General features: G+C 44.2%; 1 protein-coding gene across 1 annotated transcript in view; it reads left to right on the top strand.

Annotated features, from left to right (window-relative positions):
* The first annotated feature begins 245 nt into the window (after nucleotides 1-245).
* Nucleotides 246-10042, top strand: part of mphosph6 (M-phase phosphoprotein 6) — a 39401-nt gene continuing 29604 nt past the window's right edge. The window contains exon 1 of the mRNA XM_048546764.2: nucleotides 246-432. Coding sequence (XP_048402721.1) covers nucleotides 382-432 — 51 coding nt within the window. The 5' untranslated portion in view covers nucleotides 246-381. The remainder of the gene's footprint in view (nucleotides 433-10042) is intronic.

Raw genomic sequence — 10042 nt, 5'->3', positions numbered from 1 at the left:
GATTTCAAGCATTTTATTTCAGATTCTAGGGAGTATGTCTTCTGTTTGCGGATAAGAAAAAGAGGCAGCTGACAAAAATACTCAGGACAATTTACTTTGCTCTGTCAGCTCCGCTGTCTCTGAGCTGGATGGTGAGCCATCCTGTGCGAAGATCTTGCAGCAGTTGGACAGCTCCGCATCCTGCTTCCGGCCATTGATTAGCCAGGCTGCAGCGGCTGGGACTCGTCCGATCGATTGGTCGCGTCCGTTGTCAACGTGTTGCCCGGGACGGAGGAAGCGCCGGCGAATCTGGTGTGTGGTGTCTATTTCGCTTTTTGCGTTTCTTCGATTCCTCCTCCAAACAATCAAGAAAAAGATAAACAAAAAAAAACACACACAAAAATGGCGAGAGAGAGCGCTATGAAATTATCGAAAAACCTGCTGAAAATGAAGGTAAGTTTGAACTCCCGAGGCCTACTCGTGGGTTTTCTGAAACCTTCTTTTCTGAAGAAGGGTCCAGGCCCGAAACTTTCTGAGGAAGGGTCACCGCGTTAATTCTGATTTTTATTTTTCCTTCACAGATGCTGCCTGAGCTTTTCCAGCAACTTCTGTTCTTTGTTCCGAAACTTTCCTGCTCCTTTGCTGCTGCCTAGCCTGCTGTGTTCATCCAGCTCCACACTGTGTTACCTTTGACTCCAGCATCGGCAGTACTTACTATCTCCAACTCGTAATTTTCGCGTCTCGATGTTGGACTGTAGGCCCCGGGCAATGGCGGCAGCAACAGGAGGAGCAGTGGAGGTTGATTAATTCACTCGTGGTATTACCTCCTTTCCCCTCCTGCACACACCAGCAGTTTTGATTGGCAGGAAATCTTAATGTTGACAACTGCTGGACCAAAAAGTTTACTTTCTCAAAACGTAGAGTTGCATTTTTCTCTCACGCTGACTTCTTGACGTTGTCACCTGCTTGATGCCCCCATTATCATTTCAGGTTATTTATAGAACACCTCCAATGTGGAAATAAGCCATTCGGCCCACTAAGTCCACGCCGACCTTTGGAAGAGCTTCCCACCAAGATCCACCACCACCCTCCTACCTTTTGCCTGTAACCCTGTATTTCCCATGGCTAATGGGGTAAAACTTCTGTTTCAGCTGTTCAAAGCCTTATTCAGACTGTGTTTGGAAGATTGGGAACAGTTTTGCGAACAGTCCAGGCAACAGGCAGTCAAGAGGAACCTAGCCGAACTCGTCCTCACCCTCAACAACTTCTCTTTCGATTCCTCCCACCACCTACAGACAAAGGGGGTGGCCATGGGTACCCGCATGGGCCCAAGCTCTGCCTGCCTCTTTGGAGGTTACATGGAACAGTCCCTCTTCCACACCTACACAGACCCCAAACCCCACCTCTTCCTCCGTTACATTGATGACTGTATCGGTGCCACCTCTTGCTCCCCAGAGGAGCTCGAACAGTTCATCCTCGTCACCAACACCTTCCACCCCAACCTCAAGTTCACCTGGGCCATCTCCAACACATCCCTCACGTTCCTGGACCTCTTAGTCTCCATCTCAGGTAACCAGCTAGAAACTGATGTCCATTTCAAGCCCACTGACTCCTACAGCTACCTAGAATACACCTCCTCCCACCCACCCTACTGCAAAAATTCCATCCCCATTTCCCAATTCCTCCACCTCCGCCGCATCTGCTCCCAGGATGAGGCATTCCACTCCCGCACATCCCAGATGTCCACGTTCTTCCAGGACCGCAACTTTCCCCCCGCAGTGGTTGAGAACGCCCTTGACCGTACCTCCCGCATTTCCCGCAACACATCCCTCACACCCCTCCCCCGCCACAACCGCCCAAAGAGGATCCCCCTCGTTCTCACATACCACCCCACCAACCTCCAGATACAACGCATCATCCTCTGACACTTCCGCCATCTACAATCCAACCCCACCACCCAAGCCATTTTTCCATCCCCACCCTTGTCTGCCTTCCAGAGAGATCACTCTCTCCGCGACTCCCTTGTCCGCTCCACACTGCCCTCCAAACCCACCACACCCGGCATCTTTCCCTGCAACCGCAGGAAGTGCTACACTTGCCCCCACACCTCCTCCCTCACCCCTATCCCAGGCCTCAAGATGTCCTTCCATATCAAGCAGAGGTTCACCTGCACATCTGCCAATGTGGTATATTGCATCCATTGTACCCGGTGTGGCTCCCTCTACATTGTGGAAACCAAGCGGAGGCTAGGGGACCACTTTGCAGAACACCTCCGCTCGGTTCGCAACAAACAACTGCACCTCCCAGTCGCGAACCATTTTAACTCCCCCTCCCATTCCTCAGACGACATGTCCGTTATGGGCCTCCTGCAGTGCCACAATGATGCCACCCGAAGGTTGCAGGAACAGCAACTCATATTCAGCTTGGGAATCCTGCAGCCCAATGGTGTCAATGTGGACTTTACAAGCTTCAAAATCTCCCCTTCCTCCACTACATCCCAAAACCAGCCCAGTTCTTCCCCTCCCCCCACTGCATCCCAAAACCAGCCCAGCCTGTCTCCGCTTCCCTAACCTGTTCTTCCTCTCACCCATCCCTTCCTCCAAACTCAAGCCACACCTCCATTTCCTACCTACCACCTCATCCCGCCTCCTTGACCTGTCCGTCTTTCCTGGACTGACCTATCCCCTCCCTACCTCCTCACTTATACTCTCCTCTTCACCTATCTTCTTTTCTCTCCATCTTCAGTCCACCTCCCCCTCTCTACCTATTTATTCCAGTTCCCTCTCCCCATCCCCCTCTCTGATGAAGGGTCTAGGCCCGAAATGTCAGGTTTTGTGTTACTGAGATGCTGCTTGGCCTGCTATGTTCGTCCAGCTCCACACTTTGTTATCAGGCAATCAAGAGGGTTGTTTACTCTGCCTATCTTCCAAGGTTACGTCCACGCCTGAGTGTCCCTTGAGATGGAGCAAGAGTACAATAATGTACATGAGGCCTTCTGCAACCAATGCATACTTAAGGCAGGGGTTAGACAGCATCATTGACACTGACAAAGTTATTTTAATTTCATAAGTTCCCTATAAAGTTTTTGTTACAGTTAGGTGATAGTGCCCCATATGTCAAGCTCCAGTAAGTAGTCTGATAAATCTTTTTTGCCCTCCTTGCGGTCAAGAGAATAGCAAGAGGTCAAGATGGAACACTCACTTGACATTTCTGCCTGAAGAAGTTGCACATGCTTTTGTTTTGTTGTTTGCTCTGAAATTTTGAGCTCTATCATCATTGAGTCCATGGGTACATTTGGAATCTTCTCCCTTCATGATTAGGTGTGAAAGGACAGCAAGGCTTTGATGAGATCATTTGGTTACCAGGAGTGGGGGTGTGGTGTGTGCACCTAGCATCGTGGAGGGGGATATCATTTGGTCCCTCGCTATATGTCCAGCATTTTCCAGCTGGGTGCTCTCATCTCCTTCCCCATTTGATACTTAGTCACTTCTTCTGCTTGTGACCTTCCTCTTGCATATCTTCATTAGAGGACCTGCTAGCATGTCTTTAGTGCACCTGATGCTTTCCACTGTACTCTCGGCCTGTGGTGGCAGTGTATTTTTCTTCTGAGATTCGTCCTCACCATCTGCCATTCGTGTTGCTTCTCTACTGCTTTCTTCTCCATTGACTTGGTTTTCTCTCCAGTAGGTTGATCCTTCCCTGCAGTATCCTTTTCTCCTTTTTCTCACGCCTTACCCCATTCTAATTTTCTTTTGACTCACTTGCCTTGTTGGAGTGTGGTGCCGTAATGTCCTTTTAAGAACCACTGACCACAGTGCTACCTCTGGCCCATTTGAGCATAAGTGGCTCCGTGACTTGGACAGGCCTTGTTAAGGTATCCTTCCTCACCAAGCAGATTGCAGAATTTCATCCCCTCGCAGTCCTTCATCAAGTGCCCTTCCTGTTTACAGTTTCTGCAAATGGTTGCGTTGAAGTCTGCTACAATGTGCCATGACTCCTCTCCGATTCAACACCCTCTGGGTTGTCCCACATACATTAAGTAGCCTCACTTTCCTCCAGTTGCAAAGCTTTTGCTTCAACCTAAAAAGTTTGTAGCCACTCTTACTCTCTATGACCATGAAGTTAAAATCACACCAGGGTTGGTGCACCATTTTATAGATAATATTTAACTCAATAATGTAAATGATGCACTAATGTAAACGTGTTAATTTTGCTGGATGTGTTCATATTCTTGCCTATTTAAATATAAACATTCTTTGTTTCAGCAGTTACTTTGCCAAAATACTGATTGTTGTTCATTGAACATTGCAGAGGAACTTGAGTAAATTGAACGTGCAATTTACTCTTAGAACAAATACAAGAGTTGGTATTGCAGTGTGGAGTGTGAATGCAGTGCAAAATAGAAATAAATTTAAGTTGATTGACAAAAGAACCAGAAGGGATACGAGAGAAAACACCTTCACACAAGTTATTAGGATTTGGAATACACTGCCTGAGGTTGATGGAGGTGTATTTAGTTGTAGCCTTAAAAAGAGAATTGAATAAAAAAAGGAAGGAAGAAGAATGTCAAAGATACGGGAAAGGAATGGGGAATTTGATTAGCTGGAGGTTGTGTCTCCTGAACTCCTGAAAAGTTCACATTGTGCGTGGAGAAAGGTCTGTGCAACCATTCCTGTGAAAGACTGTCAGTAAAAACATGATATGCACAATGAATATAAGTAAACAAGATGGAATGATGTCACTAGCAATACTGACAGGCACATTTTGCACATGTGCGCTGAGAGCATTCAGGGGTTGTCGGCAGACATTCTCTTTGCTGGAACAAAAGCATGAATTGCTGGAGAAACTCAGTAGCATCTGCGAAGGGATAGTAGAGTTGATGTTTTGGATCCTGTGATCCTCCTTAAGACATGATTGTGGGTAGGAAAAGTTTGGTTTGTTTGTTGAAGATGGCGTAGGGGAAAGAGTGTATGATAGGTGGAAATGGAGCGACTGGTGGAGGTGGAAATGGAGAGAGGGAACAATGGTTGGGCATATAAAGGAATGGGTAATGGTCAGCCTGGGATAATCCAATAGTAGCTGAAATTAGGTTGGTTGTGGTAGCATCCCATGTGATGGCAAGACATGGTATGTGGGGAAGGACATGGAAGAGAGCTCTCAGGCCCTAAAATTATTGAATTCAGTATTGAGTCCTGAAGGCTGCAAGGTCCCCAAGTGGAAAATGTGGTGCTGTTCTTCCAGCTTCCACTGAGCTTGCTGGAGCAGTACAGCAAACCCAAGACAGAGATGCTGGCCAGGGAACGTGGTGGTGTGTTGAAGTGCCAGGCAACCGCAAACTCTGGGTCATTTTGTGGAAAGAATGCAGATGTTCTGTAAAGTGGTTGCCCAGTCTACATTTCATTTCCTTAATATAGAGGAGAGTATATTGTGAGCGACAATTATAGTAGACCAAATTGAGTGAAGTGCAGGTAATTTGCTGTTTTACCTCGAAGATGTATCTGGGGCCTCGGATAGTGAGGAGGGAGGAAGTAAATTGGCTGGTGTTACACCTCCAATTGAATCGAAAGGCATCATGCAGGTGTAGAAGGCATTGGGAGTGGAGGAGGAGTGGACCAAGGCCTCCCAGAGGGAATAGTCCCTGTGGAGGACTGACACGGGTATATGTGTCTCGTGTTGGCATCCTGCTAGAGGTGGCGAAAATGGCAGTTTATGATCCTTTGGAAGTGGATGCTGGTTGGGTGGTAGTGAGGACCAAGGACACCCCATCACAGTTGCTGGAGGGAAGAGAGGGTGTGAGGGCAGAAGTGTAGGAGATGGGTCAGACGTAGCTGAAGCATAGAAGCCCTGATGGAAGATGGATGTGGAAAGGATTCTTGTCCATGGTGAAGAGGAAGTTGCTGGAGCCTGCAAGTTGCTAATTCTGAAATTGATGTAATGCATCAGGAGAATCACACGAGTGAGTGGGAAGGGATTGGACAAGGGGAGAAGAAAAAAATCAAATTGAGGTAGGTAGAAATGAGTTCTGTGGGGCAGGAACAAGTAGAAACAATGGATCTGTCCGGGCAGTCTTGTTTGTGGACTTTGGGAAGGAAGTGGAAATGGGCTGTGCTGCTTTGGAAGACTATAAGCTTGGAGTCACTGGGGTCAGATTATCAGATGAAATGATATTAGTGACTATCAGGGATACAATAGCTTGGTGTTCACTGGTGGCATCATTATCCAAAGGAAGACAGATGAAGGTGTCCAAAACCTAGTGCTTAACTCCTCAAAGTAGAGATCAGTGCACCAAACAATAATATTACCAGTTGTCAGCAGGCTTGATTACAAAGTCAGGGTTGGTTCTGAGAGCATGGAGAACAGTCAGTTCAGGAGATAGGTATGAATGGGTGAGGGGAACAAAAATTGAGGTGATCAATATGATGTTCACCGTTCTTGAACAGATGGTTGAATGCAGCTGAATTATTTTTTGACTGCAAACTTGATAAAACCAGGCCATTTGGTCTAACTCTTTGTATTTCAGATACGCTTTATTCAGTCGTATCATTGATTCCATGACAGAGGGTCTGAACGTAGGGTAACTATGTCACAGGTCATACGAAATGCTTGCACTGCCAGCAACTCCAAATCTTTACCCTGTGTATCTTCAAGTAATATTATGATGTCTTCATGAGTACATGGTATACTTTCCGTGATCTGTAGCCAAATGATCACTGTGTCCTGAATATAAGACATGTCCAGGCCTGCTCCATACCGTACGGGCCTTGTCCTGAGCAGTACTATTCTATTGACCATATCATATAATCATCAAAACAGCAGATTTAATGGTTTCATAATACAATTTAAAAGTGTTAACTTAAATAGGTTGAAATGCCAGAAGGCCATTGTGAATGATGTGGCATCAGTTGTTTTGCGAAGTCGGGGGAGTCATTTAAAAAAAAATTACTTATCCTAGCTACTGTTCTTGGATCATTCAAATTCAGAAAGGTCCAGTTGATGATTGATCATTTCAGGCAATACATTTATTCGTTAGACTGCTAACCAAGCTAAATCTTTGAAAAGTGGCACTTGATTAATAAATTTTACATGCATGCTACAACACTCAGTGATTGCCTTGTATTAAAGTTTATGTCCTAGACTTATGAGGCATTTTGAAAGCTAATATTGCTTGACAGAAATTGTGGAGCCATCAGTTTTTCAACATTTCCGTATCATCAGCCTTTGGAATACATCAGAAAGTTATGCCATTTATCAAAAACGACGATGAGTGCTACTATAGGTGGGACATGTTTGATTGGTGAATTGCAGATTTTAAGGAATTTGGATATTTCTAGAATTTTTATGCAATGAAATTACTTAATACTACAATATCGATAAGTAATTTTAAAAAATAATTACATGGCTATAACCTTTGCATTTTTCAAGAGCTATTTTTCCCTTCGAGCAAAGTGTACATGAACATAACCCTCTGCTCGTACGTCATTTAACCTGGCTATAAAACTGCCATGTGTATGTTTCAGAAGCTTACTTGTGAAAGAGCAATTACTCAAGCAGCGTGTTAAAATCGTTCGCTGATATAGTATCTGCCACTTGCAGTTCTACTTTCGGACCTGCTGTCCTATTACCCGCAAGGATTGGAGATGTGGCCTGTAACTTGAAGATATAAACCTCACTTCATCACACAGGTTCTGTAATCTTCCTTATGAATGCTGCATAAGTTATAGTTTTGCGCACTTTTTTTCCTAATCTATGTGAGTTCAGCTGCATGGCTGTGCAGGCTGATTAACGAAATGTAGTGATTTTTTTTGCAAGTTGATATCACTTTCAGTTTTCATCTTCAGTATTCTGTAGGAAAACAATTTGCAGATTATGCATTTTTGCAGCATTATTTACCATATATTTACAAATCAGTCTGCAGACATAGGGGAAAATGTTAGTTTAACCACTGAATGAATGCAAGCAAGTGAATGAATACAAGCGAGTGTAGCCTGGAAAAACAGATCAGGTTTTTTTTTAAATTAAAAAGTTATAGGCTAACATAGTGTGCAGAGTTTCAACCCTGCATTTTGTTTGACCTGCTTTCTGCAAAAGAATAGGTTGAGAGCTACTGTACTGTGAAAGTAATCTAAATTCTTATAGAAAATGCGAATAATATTCAGCAGACCAGGCAGCATCTGTAGAGAGAAACAGATGTTAATGTTTTAGGTCTGTGACACTGTATCAAAGTCAGAGACATGAAATAATATGTTTCTCTACATACTTGCTGCATGTCCTGTTAATTATCTCCTGGATTTTTATTTGTTGTTTCAGCTTTCCAGCATTTGCAGTATTTTACGCTTGTCTGTTCTTAGATAATTATTTTGTACCAATGACTGCAAACCTTTGCAAGTTGAAATAAAGTCTGGTTCTTTGCCAGGTTGATATACAAATGCAGATCATAAGTTTCTTTTTCTTTGCCTTTCAATGGTAAAAAGTTTCTATGTCTTCCCTTCTCCCCTCCCCAATTTCCCCAAAGGAAAATTTCCTTTACTCCTATGGATGGCCTCTCTTACTTTTGATGAACTTTATTTCCCCCACAGTAGCTCTTGTGCAGTTGGCTGTTTAAGGAGCTCCTCAATGTACACTTGCTGTCCTTGGCCAACTGCTGCTATCTTTGGGTCTTTCTTTCCAAATCTCCCTATCTTTACCGTGTAAGTTCCATTGGCTCCATTACAGGTGTACTGTAGTCTAATTTCAGGTTAGTTGCCAGTTTGTATTGCCACTGCCCATTGCTCTACCGTTTCTGCATAATACTTCCGTCAACAAGCTCTGAATCTTCACATTCCTGAACTTCTGGACATCATCAAAAATACACTTCTGCACAAACTGCAGAATTCCATTGCAAAACTCAGCTTTTATATTTCTGATTATATTTCAAATTAACTTTAACCAGCTTCAGCAATAGCTGCTCTGCTACTGTGATGGAGGATTTGTGGGGCTCGTGTTTCATCCTGAGAATACGGCTGAACTATTTCTTCTGGTTTGTCAACTTTAGCTATGTTGCCCAGCGTTATTTTTGTCTGGGATAGCGTATCTTTGGCTCTTCAAGTATTTTATAGTAACCTCATATCTTTCTGCCCTGAAAGCAGGTCTGCAGGTCTCCATTACATGTGTATTTTAGGCTAATTTTAGGTTAATTGCTAGTTTGTATTGCAATCTTAGCTAGCTCAGCCTACACTTTCACCACCCTTTGCACGCAGCCTGTAGGCTGGTGGACTGATCTTGCCAGTCTCTTGCCTGTCTAACCTATCCTTTCTAGTGCTGATCCTGAATATGCTGCTTTGAATGTTGGTGTTGGAAGGAGTGGATGCTTGTGTATGTGATGCCAATGAAGAGGGTTGCTTTGTCCTGGGTGATGTCACGTTTTTTGAAGTGTTGTTGGAGTTACACTCATCCAAGCAAGTAACCTGTGCCTTGTAGATAGCAGAAGGGCTTTGGAGAGTCAGAGGGTTAGTTACTTGTTGCAGTATTCCTAGCCTCTGATCAGTTCTTGTAGTCTTTTTGTCTGTGTGATGACCCCATTTGAGTTTCTGGTCATTGGTGGCGCCCAGGATGTTGATGGTGGAGAATTTAGTGATGTTAACACTGAACATTGAATGTCAACAGTTGTTGGTTAGTTTGTCCCTTAGTGGAGATGTTCGTAGCCTGGCATTTACGCAGTGTGAATGTAAGTTGTCACTTGCCTGTTCAAGCCCGGATATTGTTAAGATTTTGTTGCATTGCACGTCAGATTCTGAGGACTTACAAAGAGTGCTGAATATTCTCCAATCATTGGTGAACATCCTCATTGATGAAACAATTGAAGATCATTGGGCCTAGGATACGACTGATGAAGTCAGGTAGAGATGACCTGGAGCTGAGATGCCGGATCTCAGATGGAAGCATGATTCACTACTTCTGGGATAGCAATCGTTTAGGTTTTGACCTTTTATTCAACTGCTCTACCTATTGAATCCCCCTATTAAAGCAATTTATAACTAGAGAAACCATTGAAGTTTCCAAATATGACTTTGAGATTTCAACCCCT

This window comes from Stegostoma tigrinum, chromosome 16 (assembly GCF_030684315.1).
Source record: "Stegostoma tigrinum isolate sSteTig4 chromosome 16, sSteTig4.hap1, whole genome shotgun sequence".
NCBI lineage: Eukaryota > Metazoa > Chordata > Chondrichthyes > Orectolobiformes > Stegostomatidae > Stegostoma > Stegostoma tigrinum.
The sequence above is the reverse complement of the archived record's forward strand: the minus strand, read 5'-3'. Positions and strand labels throughout refer to the sequence as shown.